This window comes from Aotus nancymaae, unplaced genomic scaffold (genome assembly GCF_030222135.1).
Source record: "Aotus nancymaae isolate 86718 unplaced genomic scaffold, 86718_ANA_hifiasm-v0.15.2.pri h1tg000098l, whole genome shotgun sequence".
Lineage (NCBI taxonomy): Eukaryota > Metazoa > Chordata > Mammalia > Primates > Aotidae > Aotus > Aotus nancymaae.
The window spans coordinates 346,681-371,936 of NW_026988513.1; the positions used below are offsets into that span (position 1 = coordinate 346,681).

At 37.7% G+C, this 25,256-nt stretch overlaps 1 protein-coding gene across 1 annotated transcript in view; it reads left to right on the forward strand.

Annotated features, from left to right (window-relative positions):
* Positions 1–25,256, forward strand: part of GMDS (GDP-mannose 4,6-dehydratase) — a 640,483-nt gene that overhangs the window by 111,893 nt on the left and 503,334 nt on the right. The window contains exons 2-4 of the mRNA XM_012464875.3: positions 5,509–5,553; positions 12,652–12,739; positions 14,338–14,447. Of these exons, the coding sequence (XP_012320298.1) occupies positions 5,509–5,553; positions 12,652–12,739; positions 14,338–14,447 (243 nt within the window). The remainder of the gene's footprint in view (positions 1–5,508; positions 5,554–12,651; positions 12,740–14,337; positions 14,448–25,256) is intronic.

Consider the following 25,256-nt stretch of genomic DNA (forward strand, 5'->3'; position numbering starts at 1 on the left):
TTTCCTCATTTCCTCTCTACTAGTCAGTTAATTATTGCTTTATTGATAATTATTGGCTCTATTCTTATTCTTCACTTTGCTTCTATTTGTCTGTTTTACTTGGTTCTCAACTGTAGTCATTAGTCCAGTCTCTTCATTTTAGATATTTACTCAGTATTTTTTACTGCAAAATTCTGAGGTCTGGGAGTCTAGAGACCTGTTTTTCATTTTTATTTTTTGTTGCAGGTTCTGCTACTTCCTAACTGTGACTGTACAATAAACATTCACCTGCTTTGAATCTAAATTTCCTGATCTGTAAAATGAGAGGGTTGGATTAATTATTCCCCATGGTCTTTTAAATTCTGTGAGTCTCACAAAGATTTTGTGCAATGATTTGTGTTACAAACATGACCTAGGTATAAATACTTTTCTATTAAATTCTGTCTCCGTATCCTTCACAGCAGTGGTTAAATCACTGGAAGTTTTCATTCTCATTCAAAACAGCATCATTTGTTAATCATTGAGGTGTTCATATTTTGTTTATTGGAGGTAGAGATTACCTTGATATTGTTAATTCCAATTAGCTGGGAAGATACTTTAGGAGTAATTAGACAACATAGAGTTAAATAACATAAAAGGCAGTGCAAATGAGTGCTTTTTCTTCTTGCACAAGTGAGTATTCTATTTCCTGATGCTTGAGATGATCTAAACAAAGAGATTCATTTTATTAGTGGCATGGTTTCTTTAGCCCGTGCCACTATTGACGTTATCCTGTTCAAAGAAGCTGCCACAGGGTGCTTAAGTATGACTTAGCATGTCATACATGTATGAAATGTATGTATTTCATAATGTATGAAACATACAGTATGACTTAGCATGCAGTTTAGAGGGACCAGGTTCTCACATTGCATATAAGAAAGTTCCCTTTTCGTTTGTCTGTCTGGGCTATTCATTCATCTGTATTGGAAGAGAGGAGAAAAATACTAGTCTTTCTGTGTTGCAGGAGGATGGCTTGCCCTCGTACATATGTGTTTGGATGGGGTATGTGGTGTGTGTGTGTGGATGTGAGATGAGTCAGTCTTTTTTCAGCCATCTGTGGCCATTGAGAGAAGGGGGAAACTTTCTGTGTTACTTTCAGCTTTTCATAGTTGCAGAATTTTAGGTAGTTTTCATACTATAGTCAAAATATGATTCTGTGTATTTCTGAAATTACTCTTTAATTTTTACATGACTCTATCTGGAACATTTCTGAGTACTCCCTGAAAAGTGAGGGTCCATCCCCTCAGAAGAACAGGATAGGCATCAGGAACACTGAAATCTGGCCCTATGAGACTCTGGGGCCCTGCCGTTTAGCCTCAAAGCTGGACCTACAACCACCAGCAATCCAAATCCACCTCTAAACACTCTGAACCACTGCATGGGCAGTGCAAGTGCCCAAAAAAACCCAGACCTGGAAAATCTCAGGTGCTGTATCCTTTCTCCCTCCTCTGAGCTCTGGAGTGTTATAAAATTACATGATTTATCTATGTTTGGGTCACTTGATTAAAACTGGAAACACTGTTTAATCCATAAAACACCCTGTAATGGAAAATGACTAAATCAGTTTGGTTCGAAAATGGATATTTTATGGTCTTTTATTATTTTGTTGGGGTTTGACATGTTTTGGTAGGTTCTAGGTAGAGGAGTGGGAAGAAAGAGATTATTTTCTACTTCAAAACAGTGGATGGCTTGGATTCTAGTCCTGGCTTTGTCTGTAACTAGTGTGATATTAGAAAAGTTGGCTAACCCCCCGTGCCTCAGTTGCCCGAGATGCCAAATATCTGCCCACCTTCCTAGCTTAGTTCTTGTGAGAGTATGATGGGTGGTTCACGCCTGTAATCCCAGCACTTTGGGAGGCTGAGGTGAGTGGATCACCTGAGGTCAGGAGTTTGAGACCAGCCTGGCCAACATGGTAGAACCTGTACCCACTAAAAATACAAAAATTAGCCAGGGGTGGTGGTGGGCACCTGTAATCCTAGTTAGGAAGCTGAGGCAGGAGAATCACTTAAACCCGGGAGGTGGAGGTTCTAAGTGGAGATTACACCATTGCACTCCAGCCTGGGCAACAAGAGTGAAACCCATCTCAATATTAAAAAAAAAAAAAGGAAAATATTTCTGTGTCTTGATAATGTTAAAGCCACAGTGATTGCTTAAAACTGTATGGCATTTAATATAAAATAGATACCCTTAATAGCCCATGTGTAAAATTAAAAGGGTCACATTGTGACATTATCTTTACAATTAAAAAGTTTTCTGTAACAAGGATTGAACTTAGGCAGAACTTTATACCGGATTACTTGTGTTCATACTGAATGAGTTACAGATTAGTCTATTTGTTCCTTGGTTTCAGAGGAGTCAAGCATCCGAACTTAATGGTACTTGTAGGTTCTCATTTGCTATGACATTTCAGTCATTAGTCTGATTGGAGCATTCTTTATCAACCCTGTGCTTCAAGAGGAGGCGGAAACCACCATCCTGTTGGCTTGGCGGACGTCTGCCTGCTCAGATACTGCGTCTCTCCTGGAGTCCCCCAGGGGCCTGGAGAAAGGACGAGGGGGCGGCCAGCTGGGCCCCCTGGGCTAGGGACCAGCAGCCCTTGCTCGGCTCATTTCCCACTCATTGTGCAGCCTGGGCCCTATCACTCGAGAGGCCTGGCAAGGAAGTGAGGAGGAAGCTGGTGCCACTACTGGTTCAGAATGTTCCAGTGTGGTTGGAAAGTCTGAGAGGCAGCCTGGGTGAGAAGAACAAGACCTTATTGACAGGGTTCAGTCCTGGTCAGGTCTGTTTCACATCAGCTCTCTAAATAATCACAGCTCTTCCCACCTCAGGGATCTCTAGCATGTTTATCTCTGCTTTTTTTTTTTTTTTTTTTAATTTAATGCAGCTATGGTAGAACACAAAGCATTTGAACTTCTTATTCCAAGAGAATGATAAAATGTAAAAGTGTAGTGTCACCTGCTTCAAAAACAATAACAGCAAAACAACATCCAAACTTCATACTTTACAGGGCTTTCTAACCTACTGTCAAATTATTATTCTTATTGCAAATATTTTTCTATTAAGCTGTTTTCTCATTGATTGATTTATAAAGATATTGATAGCCCAACTTGGCTTGTCATGGTCTGAATTGGTCAGTGTTGTTATCTAACTTACGGTCAGTGTCATCGTCTGACATATATTTTAGATATGTAAAAACAACAAGAATTGTAAGAATGAGATTAACAGAAGAGTATGCCAAACATTTTCTCTTCTCCACGTGAATCATTAAACTAGAATATTTATCTTAAGAAGAAGAAAATCTGCTGGTGGTTTTAGGCCTGGTGTGGTGGCTCAGGCCTGAATCCCAGCCTTTGGAAGGCTGAGGCAGGCAGATCACATGAGGTCAGAAGTTCGAGATCAGCCTGGCCAACATGGTGAAACTCCATCTTTACCAAAAATACAAAAATTAGCCGGGTGTGGTGGCATGCACCTGTAATCCCAGCTATTCAGGAGGCTGAGGCAGGAGAATCACTTGAACCCAGAGACAGAGTTTGCAGTTAGCCGAGATAACATCACTGCACTCCAGCCTGGGTGAAAGAGCAAGACCTCATCTTTAAAAAAAAAAGAAGATAGATGTGCTTAAGGTTTTAATGAATCACAGAATGTGTCCCTTGTGTGCTTAGCCTTTCTTTCATTCTGCTTGAATTTATGCATGGCTTCTGCATTAATGGAGTAAACACTCACTTGGCAGCCTTTTCATTTTCAGGACCCATACGGTGTTTCCAATTCCAGCTCTTGGTCAAGTAATAAGAAAAAGTTTTTTTTCTCTCTCCTGGAATATCTGGTAAGAACTTTTGAAGCTCAAAGGGATATTTTAAGCCTATTCAAATAGAAGAAACTGAAGAAAACCCAAACATCCCCAGCCACTTTTGAGGACACATATTTCCAATGATTGGAGCTTCCCAATTTTATTTTTTAGTCTGAATGAGATGGATGGGGACCCTCTAGTTGGGTGAAAAGTGGAGGAGCAATTATGGGATTGACTGCAAAATGTCTAACCAATCTATTTTCTGAGAGAGGCTGGTGACTTTTTATAGCACCTCCAGAATGGTGATTTCTGAACCTTTGACCTATTAAATAGTTAGTTTAATTAGACGTCTCTCATACTTTCCCTCTAAAAGTGGCACATGAAATTGTAGATTAAATGAAGACCCCTACCCAGAAGGTTTTAAAAGGCTAATTAAGAACCAGTTGAGAATGTCTGTATTTTGTCAGACACTTTCATTTTAAGGCAGCTGTATGATTTAAGATTAATATAAAGGAAATACTTATTAATTTACAGAAAATGAATATCTTCTTTTTTAAAATGTTCATATGTGTATGTGCATAATAATACAAATCTGATCCCCGTCCCTGCTCCCTGCCACCTTAAAACCCTTTCAAGCCTTCAGTGACTTTCTAGAACCTTCAGGGTTAGTAGCCAGCTCTGGCCATTGCCTGGAAGGGCCAGCCCTCCAAAGGTACTCACCTTCCTCGACATTCCCTGGCCTTCTTTATTCTACCATGGAGTCTTTTTCAGTAATGCCAACACTTCCTCTTGACAATAGTGCTTCCATCTCCCCAACCCCTCTAGCTCCCATCTCATCCTTTCCCCAGTGATTTTTTTTTTCTCTCCCTCTGGAGACAGGGTCTCCCTTTGCCACACAGGCTGGTGTGCGGTGGTGCCATCATGGCATACTGCAGCCTTGAACTCTCAGGTTCAAGTGATCCTCCCATCTCAGGCTCCCAAGTAGCTAGTCCTACAGGCATGAGCCACCATGCCTGGCTAATTTTTAAAAACGTTTTGAACTGGGCATGGTGGCTTACACCTGTAATCCAATACTTTGGGATTCCAAGGTGGGGGGATCACTTGTGTCCAGGAGTTCAACACCAGCCTGGGCAACATAGTGAGACCCCATCACCACCAATTTTTTTTTTTGTAGTGGTAGGGTCTCACTGTGTTGCTCAGACAGGTCTCCAACTCCTGGATGCAAGTGATCCTCCTGCCTTGGCCTCCCAAAGTCCTGGGATTACAGGTGTGAGCCCCTGTGCCTGGCCCCCAGTGATCTTTTTTAACAGCCCCAGAATTGTAAGATTTCTGCTTTATGTTGCTATGACACCAAGGCATTCTGCCCACATATTCTGCATATTTCACACAACTAGTAAGTGGCAAAACCTAAACCCAAATCCATCTGATTCTGGAACTTTGTACTCTTTGTTGCTGTATATCACTTTACTGAATTTCAGTTTCAGCCTCTGTCTTCTGTGGAGCTCAAATGAATCCTGTTTGTGAAAATGCTTTGTGTATATTGGAACACCATGTGGTGTTTATCGACATTATCGGTATATTTTTATTTTAGGTTGCCATGATCCTTATGTAGCCTTTTCAATACTTTTCTCAAAACTTTTCATCTAGACCACATTTCTATACCACTATGAGACTGACATTTTGCAATTTTTTTTTCTTCCCAGGATGGTTCTTACCTGGCTGAGTTCCTGCTGGAGAAAGGCTATGAGGTGGGTGACTCAATGGGAAGCAGGCTCAGGCTGGTGGGATTGCTCGCAGGCAGCGGCCACATGCTTCCTCTGCTGCCGTCCTCCTGAGTGTGTTTTCCACTGAAACGCAGATAACAAATCAGAATCCAGGGAAGAATGTGTCTTTGGGCTTGTGAGCCTGCCAGCCCATTGTGCTGTTTATCTGTTGGTGAGCACTGGTGGCTCCCCGGCATTCACAGTGTTCAATCACAGCGCACACTTCCCACATTCTCTGATAATGCAGCAGCCTTTTCAAGCTGAAGCTGTAACAGTATTGGGGTTAATTTATGATGTAATGTGTTTCATAAGAAAGTCCTACTCACAGTGAAGACACTTAATTCAGAAATTACACAGAGCAATAAAAACCAAGCTGATCGTTGGTAAGCTTGAATGAAAAATTTACACCTGGAGGTTTTCTTTTCTAATAGGCAACCATATAATTTAAGGAGCTGAAACTTTTAGGTTTTCTGCTTTTGTTGTTGAATTCACCATTTCTCCTTTTTTTCTTTTTTAAAAAAAAGAAACAAAGTTTTATGTATTAATTTTGATGTGCTAAGTATGTACAACTTAATTTTTTAAAGAACATTTTTCAGATATGTATACATGTATATAAATTTGTGCTATACAGAGATCAAAAACCTTCACAGTGGCACATGTGCTCTGATCTGCTTTGTGAATGTTTACATTAATAATTTAGGATTGTCTTTTTATTCTAATTGTTGGTACATTGTTTTAAAAATGTTCAGCTGGGGCAAATGGAAACATAACAGGCAAGAATTTGGCATCTAAATGCCAACAGTATTTGAAGAAAAAAAGTCAATTTTCTTTTAACTCAGAATCCGAGAGCCTTGACTTTTAGATTTGAAGTAACAATAGATGTGTTTAGCACCCTTAGCTAATAGCGAATGCTACATTTTGTAATTACATCAAAATAAAACAAATGGAATTATGAAAATACATATGTACACATATGTCCATATGCATAGATTGCTATAATAATCAAGAAAGAAATGCATATTCTACAGAGCAGAGAGTTTTAGAGTAGGTTATGTTTAGTACAAAGTGTTGGTTTTAGAGAAAGACCTATATTTATTCAGGCTAGATTAACTTAAGGCCTTAGTATATATTAAAAGGAATAGCCTGGCGGAGAGATGCCCATACTGTGTTTCAAAAGTTTGGGACCAGCTGAGATGTTTACTGGCTAGAGAGGAATTAGTGATGTGGTTGTGTATCAAGTGAACCTAGAGAAGGAGCTAGCTGAGCAGAAATCACTGCAATTGTGAAGAGTGAGGTGGCATGTCATGAGTGATGCTCAAAACCACCTGGGTGTTGAGATCTACTCTTGGGGGACAAGGTGGGTTGAGACTGGAGGTTAGGGTGCTGTTAACAGGCAGCGTCTGTGACTAGTCTAGAGGAGGCGTGAGCACAGTTGTGGGCTGCAGTGATGGTGGACCCAGTGACAGTGACAGGGCTAGTTTGGATGTATAGATGGTAACCATCATCAAGCACATGGTACTGTTAGTGTTAACTGGAAAAAGCAGAGAAGCAGATCTCTGTTTAGGTGTCTCTCGTCTCCTTAAGGAAGTAGCAGACTTCAGAAGACAGGAAGGATGAGAGATTTGCAAATAGATGTAACAAGAACCTAGGACTGCCTGATAAACTGCAAATGTTTTTGTGGTATTTGAAATTATAAGAACAGGTTGTATTCTGATACGAAAAGACAAAAGAAGTCCAACTTGGCAAATCATAGTTAATGGGAGGAGCTTATCACTGAAACAATGCTTGAGAGAGAAAACAGGTTTAGGAGAGAGATCCATAAACTGATAGAAGGAAACACAGTTGACTGGATAGCAGGAAAGTACTAGCCACAAAGCATAATCAGAAATTAGTTCTCTTCCTAGTCCAGGGAAAATGTGAGCTCTCTGTGTATAGTGGGAGTGTAAGTGTGTTTTTCTGTACTATATTCAATTTTAATAGGCTGCTGTCCTCAATTTTAAGAGATTGGTATAATTGGAGAATAAGCCATCAAGAGGAATCTGATGGTGGTGCGGGCTTTATGTTTTTATGCTTAGGTCAAAGTAAATGTTAGAGTAATTTTAAAAATTGGCTGCATTGGAAAATTTCCCGAGTTTTCAGCTCCAGTCCCTGATTACTGAAGGCCAGGAGTGAAAGAATAGGGTTAATAGATTGCATGAAGTAGGATAAGAGAGGGACATACTTCATTACATGTGAACCCGGGGTGGGGGCGGTGGTGGTGGTCAACATCAGCAATTTTGGATGCTTACAGACTTCAGGCTCTCAACCTTTAGTGTGCATCAGAATCACTCAGAGGCCCTGTTAAGACACAGAGGGCTGGTTCAGGGCTCTGGGAATTGTTCTTTCTAACATGGCCCCAGTCAGTGTGACATTGTTTGCCTGGGTACTACAGATAGAGAAACCACCACAACTAAAGGTTAAGATGAGATCAGGTGATTGATTGAATCATATGATGAAGGTGAACAAGTTACCCTAAGATTTCAAATCGGTGAGGCCTTGTTTCTCAGGGTTACCGTATTATTTTGAATCTATTCTTTGTATGAGGTATACCACTAAGGTCAGGAACAACTGGGAACAACCTACTTGGGGATAGCAGAGGACAAACCAGGAACAGATAAACATTGTGAAGAAGAGGCTTGATGCTGAGGCTGAGTTGTTCTTTCTAGAAAAGAAGGGCACACTGGTTGGTTAGCAGTGGTAAGGCCAACTGTGCATTTTGAAACTGGGAAGCATGGGCAATTTGGAGAGGCCACAGTCACCTGGAGGGGAGTGCTCAGGAGAGCAGGGCCAGGTTGGTGGGGTAGTGATGATGGGTGGTGTAGGCAAAAACAAACCCTGTGTTTGGAATTCATGTAGCACAGTTAGACATACTCCTTTACTTTTTCTCAAGTCAGAAAAGCATATTGAAAGTACAAGTAAGCTAACTTTAAAGCAAAAATAGGTATTTGCGAATGACTTAAAAAGCAATAGCGTATACTAACAGATTGATAGTTATGGTTAATCACTTTGTGCCACCTCACACACATTTAGATTCCTGAAGCCATGGGGCCTTGCCGTCAAAGGTGGTCTTTGAAATCCACACATCTGATCATGCTATGAATGAACCATTTGAAGTGAAAAAGTGAAAATTTAAAAATTTAAAGTGTCAGTTTTTAATGTTGTTTGTTTCTTGAATGTTGCTCGGGATTAAATGTTAAAGAGAGCATAAGGAGAATGGATATAACACTCATTCATTCTTTATTATCTATAGATGTCATCTTATAATGAGGAAACCCAAGGATTGTTGGATTTTATGGACAGTCACCCTTTGATTACTCTATACACTTAATTCTACACATGACTAAAGTGCAGAGGATCATTGTCCTTTATCCCTGTTGACTATTACAGAGCCAGAGGGGTGGACAAGATGATTAGCTGTCTGTGGCAAGGGAGCCTCAGGCTGGGCACCGGACACCTGGGTCTCACTCTTCCTTTGCCACTCGCAGGCTCTATGGCCTTGGGCAAGTTACTCGACCCCTCTGAGACTTAGTTGCCTTTTCTCTTAATGGGGATGATAAGCACACCTACCTCCTGAGGTAGTTGGGAAGATTAGATAAGACAGTACACGGAATATACTTAGCCCAGTAGAGCTCTGTGGGACTCACGGGCTTATTGATACAGAGGTGTCAGAGTGACATGGGGTCTAATGTGGACAAACCAGTAGACACAGATCTTGAATTAGCTCTTTAGTTGGATTCACTAATGAGCATTCCTGAGTAGCAGGCATATTCTGTTACCTAGGATGCTAGAGCTGTTTGCATTTCTTCCTGTCATAAGGGAAAACGGAGGACTGATAGAAACGAAGCTTTTTATGAAAGCATATTGCAGTTCCAAGTGTCTTTCCAGCACCACTGTTAGCAGATAAGGCAACAACACACTTTTGTACCCATTTTCCACTGAGTACAGAGGAAAACCAGAGAAGTAAAGACTAAGTTGAACCCTTTAAAAGCTAAAATCTGGGGCTTTATGAAAAATCTATGTTAAATAACTTGGTTAACAGCTACAACACAATGTATCAGAATTTAAAATAAAGAAGAGGTAAATTGTGATGTGAAGTATCAGCATAAGGAAGAAATGGATTTAAGGATAGTCCAATTGTTATCTTTGGGAGATTTTTTTGTTAGAACATGGAGTTGCTACACTTTCTTTTTTGATCTATGAGAATCCTTGAACTATTTTTCTTCTGGGTTGCTATCCCAGAAGCCTATATGCTTTGATTAGAAAAAAGGTGAAACTTCTATGGATTTCACTTTGAAACTACACTGAGTGTTAGCAGGGTTGACCAAGTCTATGTCCTTTAACATTGTGACTTACTAGCTGTGTTATCTCAGGCAATGTCCTCATTCATGGAATGGGAACAGTAATATTATAGTAAGGTTGTTGTGATGATTAAGTGATTTAATACATATAGAGAACAGAGTCTGGTACATGATCATTGCTGTGTAAGTGTTAGCTATTGATATTACCTAGATAATTTGTACTTTTCAAAAGGTGAGTGACATTAACCGTCCCTGTGAGCCATCCTGGCCTCCAATAAATCTGGACACTAAAAAATTTGAAATTCAGTGATAATAATTTTCCATTTTCTTGATCATAATTAATAATAAAGCATTTCTCTGTTATATTACCTGATCTCACTGTGGATTTTGAAGTTAAACCAACTTTGTTTTAAATGGAAAGAAGGTGAAATTTTCCTTTTCATCTCCTTGTTAAATGGGACATGAAATTTCTCAAAAAACCCACTTTAATTTAAGACCTCAGTTTTTCTGAATTATATTTTCTTTTTGAACTACTATAATTTTGTAATGATTTTGATTAAGTTTCTATAAAGTCAAATTTAGCTCTTTTATCTTTTCAGTTTGGTTCCTAACACCTCATCTCTTTGTCTCCCAAAATCCTTATAAAAACAAACAAAAATACATCCCTTCTGTAAAGAGAAAGCCGCTAATCTCAAATTCTTAACTAGATTATGCAGTTTGCGCACATTTTGGCTTGTCTTGACATTTGTATTTCACCTGTCTCAGAAGCAGACAGACCCAGCTTTCATTAGTTCTTAGAATAATACCTGCTGTCATGGATTAAGCATTTGGCAGGTCTTTCTTTCCCTGTGTACACATACCAAATGTTGGAAGTTAGAGGAAATTAAAACACTTGATTAAAAAAAAAAAGCAACCACGGCTTAATGCTTTTGATTTTCAGTGTGACAGTAAAGTCTTGGTTAATGATTGGCTGTGACTTTGTATAGTTGTCTGCATTTTACATGGAATGCGTCAAAATCATTTAATATTTTTGTCAAAGCTTTTTATGTTTATTCCTAATAAATATATATTAATAAATGGCATTTCTGTATATTTTGGGCTGTTGGAATATGCGACTTCCCTAGAATCCAGCAATCCAGAGAAGATAGCCTAAATAACACTACTATTATCTTTTCATTGTCAAAGTTAAATTACTGTTTTTAAAATATTGACATTCTTTTCTATTTAATAAAACAGAATTTACATCTGAGAAATCTTTCAGAAGTAACTTTGATAGTAAACACAAGTTTTGCTGTGTATAAGTATATATGTGAAATACATACTTTTTGTTAAAATTGTTTGTAGAGCAGTTCAACTTTACAATTAAGTAACAACCTGAAAAATTGGAGATCATGAAGTAGAACAAATTCTAAGCTTAACATTAGTGTTTCCTCCACTTCTAAATTAAGAAGTGGATATGTATAGCCAAATCTCAATTTAATGCTTCCCAGGGTTAAATGTTGGCCTCCTAAAATGTGAACCAAGTTTACAAAGTTTTTTTCCTAAAATATTTTCATGTTTACCAACTTTTCTCAGATTTTGTTCTTTTGGAAAATAATGTTGATGAGTGCTTTTCTCCCAAAGCAACTAACCAACAGAATTATTAATTGTGGGTATGTTGTATCCTTTGCAGAAGTCAATTTCTCATGCATGCCATTTAAAATGATATTTCTTTCTGTTTGAAAGAAACTCTTATATTCTTATAATTTACCCTTGTATTTGGAATATTTGAGTCATACTAAGGATTAATTTTGGTTTGAAATAGACAGAAACGATTGAGTTAAAATGTAGAAGTATATTCAGCTGCAAATGAACTTTTCAACATAAGAAGGAACACTTCTAAAATAAGTCAAGGATTAAAACTGCCACCAGTAGAACTGGAACTTGGGCAGCTTGGTGACATAAGCTGGTGTTAGCATTGGCAGCACAAAGGGAGCAATCTTGACATGAGAAGGAAGTGGGACCAGGTCTGGAACAATTTCTCTTGTGTGTCAGACACAAATAGTCTTTTCTTCAATATCAGGCAAGTATGCATTACATCCCTGTTCTAGCAACTTCCCCCCTACCCCCCACCTAAGGTTAAGTCATGATAAAAAAAATTTTTAAATCCTCTCTTCGTTTGAGTTTTCTTTAGGTCTTAAATTGAGTAGTATGTAAATGTTGTCTCTTACCCATGCTCTTTAACTTTCTGACTTTTCTACTTAGCTGCATAATAACATCTGCTGTCTGATTATATCTGTAACTCCAGAAATATAAGCAGTAGATGCAAAATGCAAGCTCTGAGGACACTGGGAAGATGTGATGGCCTTGTGCTCTATGTTAAACAGGCCACAAATGCTGTTTTACCGATATGGCCTCACATGGTCTGTCTTCAGTTTCACATGGAAGAGATATTTTTGTCAGCAGTTAGGCTGTAAGTGTGTGTGTTTGGAAAAGGAGACATTTGAGTATCTACAATTAAGCATGAAGTCACATAATTACCTGATTATGTTTGTCGAGATTGGCAGTCAAATCACTGGGGAAAGACAGAGGTAGGATGTTGTTAGCTGGTGGGCAGTGGTTGGGGAGAAAGTAAGCAGTGGGACTATTTCTAATAATTTAAAATAATGCTGACAAATAATTTTTTTCGGAAAGCTAATCATTAACTAAAGAAGTCTTTTATTAGACCTCATTGCGCATTTATCTTTTCCACACTGTAAAAACTCAGGTCCATGGCATTGTACGGCGGTCCAGTTCATTTAATACGGGTCGAATTGAGCATCTGTACAAGAATCCCCAGGCTCACATTGAAGGAAGTAAGTCATTTTCTTTTTCTAGGATCTTTTTCTATAAGGTGTTTTCAGATGTTCCTATGTTCAGATAAGGTGTTTTCAAATGTCATTTTTGCCAAAGCCCAACAAGTCACAATTATTTACCCATGAATTACTACACTGAGTACGATTTGTGTATTTTGAAAACTTTCGCTGCTCACTGCCCTAGGCCATAGTGTCATCATGGTTTGGCTGTTAGAAGGCAATGGAGTAGGTAACTTGGAGAGACCAAGGAAGGGCATGCCTTAGATCACCCCTCTGCAGGTGTCCCTGTCCCCTCAAGTAAAAGCAGTTCCATACTGACAGAGCACCAACCTGTTTTTTATATTTGGTCTAATTTAATCAATTAAAACAATCTTTGTACATTTAATTATTTTTTATAATAATTTGTGAAGATAGGCCCAAAATAAATGGCAATCAAAACTGTTTTAAATTACTGATTTTTGTCAGTATTTGCAATTGTTTTGTTTTTGTTAATTTGTCTGTATGTAGCTGTACAGTTTATGTAGCCCAGGCAGAGCGTTTTCCCATTTGAGCTTATGGCAACTCCTGAGGTGAATAAGGAGACCCAGAGACCATTTTATAGTTGAGGAAATGGAGACAGAGGGGTTATGAGTTTTCCAAAGTTGCACACTATGAAGAAGGCAGAGCTAGCACCAGGACACAGGGATTTTAACTCCAAGTTCAGCCTGCCTCATGTGGCCAGTTTTTCCAGCCAGTAAGGATAATACAGTTGTATTGTAAACCATATGTGGTTTTGTATTCACCCCTCAACTCCTGAATATTTAAAGGTTTGAGTTATTCGTATAGAAAGTGATAGCATCAGGAAGATGATGCCGTTTTTTTTTTACAGAAAAGGCTTTAAGTCATTAAGTACATTGTCTTTGAAAATCATTATTTTTGTGCAAAGTTTAGAATGGTCCTGCCATTGGATCTAGATATAGATCAATATTAGGTAAAAATAATGAAAAGATAAAGTTAGTAAATCACCCATCCACATGTGTCAAATTCTTATACTAATGAAGTCAGTGTAAGGATCTGTTTAGATTTAGGGGTTCAAATAGGCTTTGTCCTTTAATCAATGATGTACCTACATTAGGCATTCATGCTGGGTTTAAGGATTGATATTTATAAGGTATTTAAAAATTGCTAGATAAAAATATCTAAAGAAAACAGAGCTATCTTTATCATCATCAGTGTTATAGATTTGTTTAGATGGTATACATGTTATTACAAGGTTTTCTTTTTCTGAATCTCATTCTTATAGAACACATTTTACAACCACCTGGAGCCCTAAGATATATTACTGTATAACATGTTCATGATACTATGCTTTAAAAGAAAGTTTGTCTGAGTTTACCACCAAAATCTTTTACAGACATAGGTAATATGTAGCTATCTTTCTATTATTTAGGTAATTAAATATTACAGTTCTGTTCTTCTGCTCCAGAACCATCAGCACAACACTTCAATTTTGACCCTTGTTTTCAGACTTTCAAAATATGCATTTCAATTTTGATATCTGAAAAAGTTGAGCTTATGTTGTTTTTCTCTATCTAATGGTATGTTTTTGTATCCTAAAGACATGAAGTTGCACTATGGTGATCTCACTGACAGTACCTGCCTTGTGAAGATCATTAATGAAGTAAAGCCCACAGAGATCTACAACCTTGGAGCCCAGAGCCATGTCAAAGTAAGCATTTTCATTATGATTTCTCTGGCTGTGTTCTTGTGGCGTTCTGTATTTTGCTTGTGTCTGTTGATTCTCAGTGCAGTAGTATAACCACTGGTTGTCTTCAAGTTGAATAATCAGTGTTAGTTTGAGTATTAATACTAATTGAAGTACTTATAGATTTTTAAAAAGTCTCTTGTCTGTTATTGAACAATATAATAAAATCTTACCACTAATACTGAAATATCACGATTTGTTAATTTTGGGTTGTTCCTTATAGCCATGAACCCCATGGATGTGTTTTTTGCCATTTTAAATAACAGATTGTGAATTAAATGTTTTGTTAAAATATTGGAAGATGTAACTAAGTAAAACCTTTGTGTTAATATTAATTTTTGGTAGTGGCTAAATTACTGGCTGAGGGAATATTTTTGAATCCCAATAATATGTTAAAATTAACTGAATTAACTTTTTTTATTGTGAATAGTAAAAATCACTGGAAGAAAGCTTTTTAGTCTCTCTCCTCCTCAATGTGTATAGCTAATGTGGATTTTCCCCTCTATTCTCATTTCTGGAATGAATCATGGTAAACATCACAGGTCCATCCTTAGGGTTCTAGTGATCTGCTTAATTCAAGTTTTTGTTGCTGTGGCCTCCTGCTCACATGAATGAGTGAAATGTGAAGTCACGAATGATACAAGTTCTATTTAGATACTTACTCAGTCAGGATTGTTAGTGGACTTTAGAAAAAGCAAGTAACTGTTAAGTTATAAGGAGTCTTATTTCAAAAAGTTTTTTTTTAGATGATTTGCTATTTTTCTGTATTCCCAAGTTTGCATATAATGGAAGCTAAATACCTATTCTACGTATCTTTGCTTGTTTAGGGAAGAAATAATGAAGTAGATAAAATGAAACCAGGTGGAGAACATAGTGAGAGAAACATAGCAATAAACTCAATCTTGTAACTGAGTGTCTGTCTTCATTATACATATCTCTTTAAAACATTAACCTCAAAGGATGACTACACATTGATGAATAAAGACCTGCCTGTGATGTCTATGAAAAAACTTTTTTTTTTTCTTAATCTGTGATGATTCTGTTCTATATCTGGACTTTCACCAAAGTCTGTGAAAGGTACCAAGGTGTTTAAGTTAGAGCAGAGCTATTTTTCTAAATGATTCTCCATGTGTTTTTTCATTTTGAAAAGTCTTTTATGCATACTGTGCTTGAGAAATTACATCCCTTCTTTCCTATAGAGAAGCGGTGACTCTTTACCATTCCAGGAATGAAGACTTTATTTTTCCCTAATTGAGGCAGTCAGTCTATCTTCCACATTATAATTCATCTGGCTGCTTCTTGACCTTCCTGACCAGCCATGAGAGTATCTTCCAGACAAAACAGAATGTTTTGGAATGAACATTCTGTTATTCAGTTTCTTTTAGATTAAGAAGTTTCCTTTGTAATTGTAGATAGTTTATCACTTCTAGGAGCTATAAGTTGTAATGGAAGATGCAGAAAATTTTTGTAAAGGTTTATTTATAGAAGGCCTTCCCCTTGTCATTTTAATATTAAATGGACTGATTCTTTCCTGTCTCCAAAACGTAGTTATAATTCGGAAATATGATATAGTTGGTTTTCTTAGTTGTAGTGAGCATGATAGTGTTTTGTTATCATTCTGGTGTAGTTGTACTATAAATAATAGAAACATAGAAGATGGAGTTGATCCCCTCTACGTTGCAACTCATGTGAAGTTTATCTGTTTTTATTGTATTTTGGCTGCTTTTCTTAAATGTTGGTTAATGGACAGAAATAGTACTCTTAAGTGAGAATTTTGGTTTGTAAGGTCATTTAATCTTCCAACAAATATTTATTGAGTATGTACCTCATGCAGGGTATCATGCCTGGTACAGTGGAGGACAAAAAGATGTGTCAGATACACTTCTGCTGTGGGGGTTTCAACTTTAGTAGGGGTGATTTGCACAAATGTCTGATTCTTTAGAGGAGATTAAGAGAGAACTTCCATCTGAGGGTATTATGCATAGTGCAAGGTGGAATTGACGCTGGCTGTAGTGTTGAGGTATAGAGAGGTACAGACATGGTGGGAAACTAATAATTGAAATGATGGTAATAATGTAAAGCAAAGAGAAGTGAAAAAACTTGGGACATGTTTACAGCATCTTGAGCATTCTAGATAAGCTGAGCAGAACCAATATGAGGAGAAATGTGAGATAAGGCCAGGTAGGAAACTGGGCTGTGCCTGGGCAGCTTCCCTATGTTTTGAACAGTGGGGGAGATATATTCAGTGATGACTTTTAGAGGTAAGAGTCTAGAGGTAGGGCTTAAGAAGAGCTAGGAAGTCGCTGGATGAGGATGGTGTCACTAGAAATGGGGGTGGGGGTGAGGAATGAAACAGGATGCCTGGTGGGGCTGACTTATCTGTGCACTGATGTGGTCACTAGAGAAGAGGGAAACCCAGGACTCCAGTGCCCAGGGAACCAGAGGGTCAATGGTGCCAGTACTATAAACCAACATTCAAGGAGGAACTGTGGGAGTGGGGTTGGAGAAAGAAGCTCCCTTTTGGAAACATTTTACAGGCATTACTTGAAGGACATTCAAGGGAAGCAGGTTATAAGGTAGCTTAAACTATGCTATGAGTTTTGAGAGAGATCTAGGGTACAGAGGTATATATTCAACTCTTGAGGTCTTTAAGTCGCCAAGTAGTAACTGGGGAAAGGTAGGTAGAGGACTGAAGATTGAATCTTGGAAACATGCCTATAGTGAGAGGGTGGGAAGAGGATGAGTAGGGCTGATGACAGGAGTGGAGGAGGCAGAGGGTGGGATTGTGCCATGGCAGTCAAGAAATTAGGTCAGTGCAAGCAAGAGGGAATAAGGCTACGACCATGAGGACCAGGAAAAGTCATTGGCCTTGCCAGTTAGGCCAGTGACGATTTGTGACTTTTGAAAAGAACATTTTAGGGACCTGATAGAAGAACTTACCCAGAGTGCAAGGGGTTTAGAAGTTGAGAGGTTATAAGGGAAATGCAAATTGAATGCATTTTTTTTCCAGAAATTTTTATGTAGAGGGACAAGAGAGAATATGATAGATACAGCTTGTAGCATCATATGTGGGTTGCTAGGCCTCTCTTCAGAATCCCTGATTCTTTAGGTTGAGGGTGGATTCTTAGAACTTGCATTTTTAGGATGTGTCCAGATGATGCTGTCCCTCTGGTCTGGGAACCATACTTTGAGAACCCTTGTTCTAGTGTTTCAGGTTTCTTGGTTTACCCATATAGAATATGTACCTTAAATGCATTCTTCTTAGACCTTCTCCTTTAATGTATCAATTTTTGAGTTTGATATAAAATAATCCTATTACTTACCAGTTAATGACTCAGTGAGCTTTTAAAGCCCAAAACTACATCTGGAGTCAGAAATAATAAGAATGGATAGACTCTGATATATGTTTATACCAAAGTTCTTGATATTCAGAAACCTCTTTTTCTGAACAGTACATAGTCTGAGATAATAAATACTTCTTAAGTACTTAGTATGAGTACAAGGTCCTCTTAGGATGCCCTTCAAAATTCCTTGTTCCATACCACTGTTGATGCTGTGATCTGAGGACAGGCTTAGTCATGGCCAGAGTGGGCTTGCGGAGGGGGCTGGGATGATGGCGCCCTGTGATCACAGACTGCTCTCCTGCTAGGCTGCTGGTGGCATTCTGTGTTCCCTCAACCTCTTCAAGGCTCTCCATGGTGGGTTGCAGTTGTTTGCTTTTTTTTTTTTTCTAGTAGCTTGTTAGGGAAGGAATTAGGATGGAAAAATGCATATTTTATTTCTTATAGGTAATTTATCTATATTAATCAGCTTTGTAGAATTTATTGTATTTATAGATATATTTAGACAAAAAGTTATTTCTGACAGTGTAATATTTGCCATAAAATTAATTAAAATAAACTTCTTGTGATTTGGTTTGATGTCCTTTTGAAAAAAGATTCTAATATTAGCACATATTTGCATTTAATTTTGAATCTGTGACTTCTAGACTGAGTATTGTTTGTGTTGGCTTCTGTTTGTACAGAATAAAGTCTCCTATCACTCTCACTTCCAGTTAATTTGATGTGGGCTATGGTATGCTAAAAGTAAGGAAAATAAAATAATAGGAAGTTGGTCTGGTTTCCTGTAGGAAACCAATGAAGATGAAATTGGTTCTTGGAATAAACCCACAACAGTCTGGGAAATACTGACTGAAGACATTTTTCTGAATCATAAACAGAAAAATTATGACTCATGAAGTAGGTCATTGAAAGGCTGGTTTGATCTTATGTGGGAGAAAGTGAGAGATGACTGAAATGTACTAGTTATTAAAAGAAGTTAAACCTAGCATGATGACATCATCCAAGTAGGAACAAATTATCCAATGTGTAGTCTTGCCCATTTGATGGAGAAAATGTTTTAAGAAACTGCTTTTTTGTTGTGGTTGTGTGGTTGGTTGGTTTGTATATTTTTTGCTGTGTAAGTAATTGTGTTTCTTAATTGTTTAACATTCATTGCTTTCCTGATTTTCGATTTGTCCCCCATTTCTTGCAGCATCTTTAATAATCTTAACGTGATTTTTGAAGTAGTGGTGTTGGTGAGATCTCTCTACAGTGAACATAGTGCAGTGTTTTTTTCTTTTGTCTCACAATGCCATGTTGGAATTGCCTTGATTTTTCTCAAAGAAATGACAATTATTCCATCGTGGAATGTCTTTAGTGGAGACAGAAAGTCACTTAGTCTTCCTTTTAGTTTTGAGAAGGATTTTCAAATTCTTTCTGTTAAATATCACGAGTATGTCTTTCTTTCACTTTCTGTTACTCAGATTGAGTAATTCCATACTTTCTATTCTTTTTCTAACCCTTTAATTATCTGTATTACTTTCTTTTTCAAGTCTGTGTAAGTTATTTGTCTAGTTTTGTTTCAGGACAGCTAAGAGGCATGAGTGCCTGGGAGGTAAACCAGGGCATGATTGTGTGGCAGGAGCTGAGATTTTTTTTCACACAGTTGTGTGGGACGAGTTAGCAGATTCTGACTGTGGAAGCCCCAAGGAGTTGAGTCTAAACACTCTTCCATGTGAGACTTCAAGCTTGGGACACCAGTCAGGAAGCAGAGTTGATTGGGAGTCAAGGGGCTAGTGCAATAGTGACCTGGCACAAAATTAGAATCGAGGAGGGATGAGACAGAAAAGCTAGTTAAAGGAATGGAGTTGGGAATAAAAATTGTCATGGGAATTAAATCTGTGGCCCCTGGGAAAAGGCCTAAGCAACTTTATTAACCAAGCTAAAGAATTGTCATCTCCAGTGACATTTTCCTGGTGGTTCTGAGAGTTGAAATTCATACCTTAGTAGCTGACCCCCATATTCATCCCCAGGAAGCCTGCACCTCTTGGGGCTGTTTTAATTGAGGCGGGGTGTGGGTTAACACATACACTTGGAGAATTGCATTATGGTGGGGAAGGGCAGTAAGGGAAGGGAGGGAGTCTATGGTTGAACATCTGGTTAGTGCCTGACTAACCCAATTATAGAACAAAACAAAATTGCAACAGCGTGGCCCTTTACTGTGTAATTACAGTAAGGATGGGGGTAGCCTATTAAAAACCCAGAGCAAACAGTAGAGAGGGACTGTTCTTCTGTGTTCTTATTCATTCATTTATTTATTTTGGACCCTGGGGAGCCTGACAGGGAGGTGTGAGTAGAGTAGGAAAGTAAGGAGTAGGCAGGGAGCATAGCTATTGCTGTTAGAAGGAAAGAGAAACTGTTAGAACATCCTTAAACATGGGCGAGGGCCTGGCCTACGGCCCATACAATTGCATATGTTAGTGTTCAGTAAGTGAATGTGTGTGAATACAGCCATTGGCCCTTTACCAGGCCCTGTGCCCAGAGGATGCAGCGGGGAGGTGTTATGACCACTACTGGAATAGATGATTGCCATGGGGCAGAAAGGGGAATGTTCTCACAAGAAATTGTGGTCCAGGCAGGGTTTCAAATCAGGGGTATACATCACAATTCCTGGGGCACACTCTAAAACTTCATATCCAGGTCTACTCCAGCCCCTGGGTCTGTGCCTTAAAATCCTGCTTACTATGCAACTCTGAGAGGGCTCTCAGCCTTTTTATGCCTCTATTTTCTCACCCATGCAGCAAGCACCTCCCTTAGGCTGTGTTTACTTAAGACATGATTGTACCTGTGGGCTTATATACATGGACTTGACTGTAACTCTTTTCCCCTAGATGTCTACTTATCTCATTCCTTTAACTACACCCGAACTTGAGCATGAGTTTCTCAGTAAAGCCCCCTGACCATCCTTTCTGCAATAATACCTCTCCTGGGATTGGTCCCTCACCACCCCAAGTCCTGATGAAGGAGGCAAGCAATGAATGCAGTGGGCACGGGGGAAGGAAATGCTCATTAACTACTAGTGCCCTCCTTCACTTCAATCCCAGTGTGCTGCCTGCTCACAATGTAGTCTCACTTGAGGCAAAATATCCAGAGAAATGAATGGGCTAAGGTTACATGGTTAATGTGTCAGTCCTTGCTGTTTCTGCCTCGGACAGAGGACTGCCATTTGCCTTAGCTGCTGTTTGAAATGATTGCAAGAAAGTCTTCCCCATTCAAATGACTGTATTTCCTGCCACCAAAATGTTAACTCGCTATGACATATCCTAAAGCAGAAAGTGATGTTTTGGATCCTTTGTTTTTTAATAGATGGGCTGTAGAATTCTAAAGTGGCAGAGATTTTGGCAAAGAGCCAGCCAAGCGCTTATTTCACAGGTGCTCACCTGGACTTGCAATTGATAAGCAGCCACATGCTACCTAGCCTCCAACCGCAGAGCTGGTGCTGTCTCTCTTCCTGTCGCACTGCTAACTAAGAAGACCTAGGCAGGCTGTGTCGTTGAGTTATGAGGGGAAGACACCACAGGACTCTGATGCTTTCAGTTTGACCTCTCTTGTCATTCTCACTGTTTACTACAGTGAAATGAAGTTTTGGTGCAGTAGGTTTGAGTTAAAAACATTGTTTTTCCCTTGCTGGAGGGAACCGGTTATAATTAATACCATATGAAAGAATATTTGAATAGCTAGAAGATCCCCAAATTCAACAATGCCAGGTGCAATGTTAGCACATCAGTGATACTAACATAAAATTAATATATGAGGAAAACAGAAATCCATGGTACTAACTCATCAGGAATGATCATCATCTTTTTGGTTAGAGTAGTACAATTTAATTCAATATAAAAATTTAAATTTTGAATACCTATATCATGGTGGTTTATAAGTTAGTTTCCCTAAAAGCTATGAGAAGTGAATAATATTTGCCACAATTTCTTATTGAAGACATTGTTAGAATGAGCACCTTGTTCCTATGCATACATTTATTTTTAAATGAAAGTCAAGTCAGTTATATAAATATAATGTGAATTAACCTATTTTCTAAGATTTAAAAATAAATTTTTCTGCTTTAGCACTGAAAATACATTTTTGTCCATGTATTAGTATACACAAACTGTAACTCCATATTGAGTCTCTGAAGATAACTTATTTTGTTTAGTAGATCTATGAATCTATATAGCCTTTTATGATATGATATGATATGAATTTTAAAATTCTTTGTTATTTTGTCATATTTCATTCTTAGTTGAGCTTAGAGCAACACAAAATCACTCTAGTTTGTTAGCAAATTATGAATGTTCAAATAATAAAGATTCCTTATGAGCAGAATGCTTTACTTGTTAAAGAGCAGTGAGTACAACTTTGAAAGCCTGAGTATTGATCAGGTGTGTTTGCATTTAGACCTAATATCCATGTATACTATAGTGCATTTTGTTTCTAGAAGAATTAGCTCTCTTACAGGTAAAGTGAGTAGGTACTTGGATCAAAGACTGGATGCTTTTAATCTCTGTGGATAGGTAGTGTGGATGGAACAAACCTGTATGTTCAAATAACGTTATGGTTTTGTTTGCTTTTGTTGTACAAGCTCCCATTTCTTTCTGATCAGTCCTGTTGTCCCTTTACCTGAGTGGACGCAGTCCCCATGATATTTGATACAGTTCGTAACCACTTTAGTTTGTTACAGGGCAAAATTGCAATATAAAACCTGTTTCATTTTATAATTTCATTTTTATGTTTAGAGTGAATAAACGCCACGATTGTAGATACGCCTGGTATATTCCCATGGTTCTTAGGAAGAAGCTGAGCATTTTTGACTTTGTATTCATTAGAGTAGGCAGGAGTGTATGCTGTTAGTGGGTGCCTGTGTGTCATCTGGCTCAAATTCTTCTTGGAAGCCTGTTGTAGATTTGAGCAATTGAATTCAAATCTAAAACCACTTAAAAAGTCCTTTATAGTCCATTAAGAATTTATATGAGAGAGAACACTCTATGAAAGTTCTCCTCTCCCTGTTCAAACAGATTGCTCTGTTTTATTAGATCTAGGTGGTATTGTAATTTTGATAACAGCTAATAATGTTTGGAATTTTGCTTATAATTAATTAGTAGACCACACAAAGGTATGCTTGTTGGGTTTTTCACCCTTAATGTATTTATAAATAGTGGCATGTTTACTAAATAAAATCCAAAGCAGCATTATTTTAGTATTGCAGCTATTATTTAATATATTAAGCTAAAATTAATGCAAGTAGCTAAATGTACATGTTTACCATAATATTAATTTCTAGATGCTATTTATAAAAATGGGGGGTGAACAGTAAGTTAGTAAATATATTGTGAGTAAATCTTTCACTTTGCATTTTTAATGATGAATGGAAACTGTTTTTAGGATTTTTCTTTTTTTTACGGGGACACGGAGTCTCACTCTGTTGCCCAGGCTGGAGTGCAGAGTGCAGTGGCACCGTGTTGGCTCACTGCAACCTCTGTCTCTTGGTTCAAGCAATTCTCCCTCAGTAGCTAGGATTACAGGTGCCCACAACCACGCATGGCTAATTTTTGTATTTTAAGTAGAGACAGGTTTCACCATGTTGGCCAGGCTGGTCTCAAACTCCTGACCTCAGGTGATCTGCCTGCCTTGGCCAAAGTACTGGGATTACAGGTGTGAGCCACCATGCCCGGCCAAATTCTTAATTAGTTTACAGTACATAATTTACATAAATTAAGATGAAGGCATACATGATACTTTGTTTAATACCATAATGTGTCTCCCTCACCCCAAAATTTGCATATATATTTAAAAAATTAAACTTAATTCCTCTTTTAAAATACCTAGTGAAGCTTAAGATTAAATATGATTTCTACTTTATCCTTACATATAGGTAGAGTTTATAAAACTTGCTCTGTTAAAGTTGGATCCTTAAAGTTGGTAAGGAAAAATAAAATGAAACCTTTTCTAGTTCAAAAAATTTAATTCATAAGAATTTTTTCTGCTACTTTCTACTGTAAATCATTAATTGGATATCTTACCAGTGCCAGCAAGAAATAAATCATATGAAAATTATTTTAAGGTATCAGGTTTCTATTTTTTGAAAAATGTCTAACATCAAAGATGAGTGATTAGTAGGTATTTTACTTTTTAAAAAATTACATAATATGTTCATAGTTTGGAAATATTAATTTAAAATGTACTCCACAACATATTTAAATTTGCTTTATTTATAAAAAACCATGGATAAAACGTTGGTTTGGCATGTTAAAACTGTGTTGTTTATCATCAGAAGACTAATTCTTTAGAAAATATTGCATCCTGAAAGATTAGCTCAACTTGTGTTGATAATTAAAATGAAGTGTTTACCAGAGAAGAGGAATATTGTGTTGATAGCAGTTACGCAGTTATTCTAAATGAGAGTTGATAGAGAAGAGGCAGCAGTTTTGAACTCTCTTATGTTGTTTGGTATATCAGGGTGAAAAAAAAGACCTTTTCCTGAGTTTCCTTTCTACTCCCATTTCATACATTTCATTGGTGCCAGGTTTTAATTTTTTTAATATGTAACAGTAAACTCTTTTAAAAATTAGTGGTAATGACAGAATAAACCTTTTAGGGACATTCTTCAAGACTGTCAACCCACATTATTAGTATTGATGGTAAATAACCAGTCTTTACCTTGACTGCATGGATTAATTGTTAAATAGTGTAGGGGGCAGGGTTTTTGTTTGTTTGTTTGTTTTAACATGCCCATATGGCTCACACTAGAGTGCCTTGCTGTTTGTTTGTTTGACACTAACATATCTTAGGACAATTCAAGCCAGTATGGTCAGTCCTAAAGGAGAGGCTGAGAGGTTCTTTAGTATGGTCTGATAGATTTTTCCATCTTCTCTAGAGAAGAAATGTTCGAATGTTTGACAAAGGTTAGTTGTTTATTATGTTACAATATTTGAGTTATTGGTTGTTTAAATAATGTGAGTAAATAATTTATTATCTGTTTGCTTTTCATTTGCTTTATATTAAATATTATGAAAGTTTTTGGTGTAGTGATCATTTCATTCTATCATTTGGCAAGGTATTTAGATTGTAATTTAGCAAAAATTAATTTATCTTACTGGAATTATTTACTTAAGTGACTTAAAATTTCAACTTTGTTTGTTGCCTTTTCTTTTTCAAGCATAAGTTCATCAAATTTGCCAAATTAACTAAAATTTATCAACAGCAATAATGGAAAAAATCTATTGGTTGTTTTCAATAATATTATGGTAAATAATGTACCTTCAGGTTGTTTTTAAGTTTTATAAATTTGCTTCACAAAGAAAGCAATGGAAACTCCTGATAAGAAGCTTTTACGTTTGAGTAGGGAAGCAAATTATTCCTAAACTTTCCGTCTTCATCCCTCTAGATTAGAGACATGATT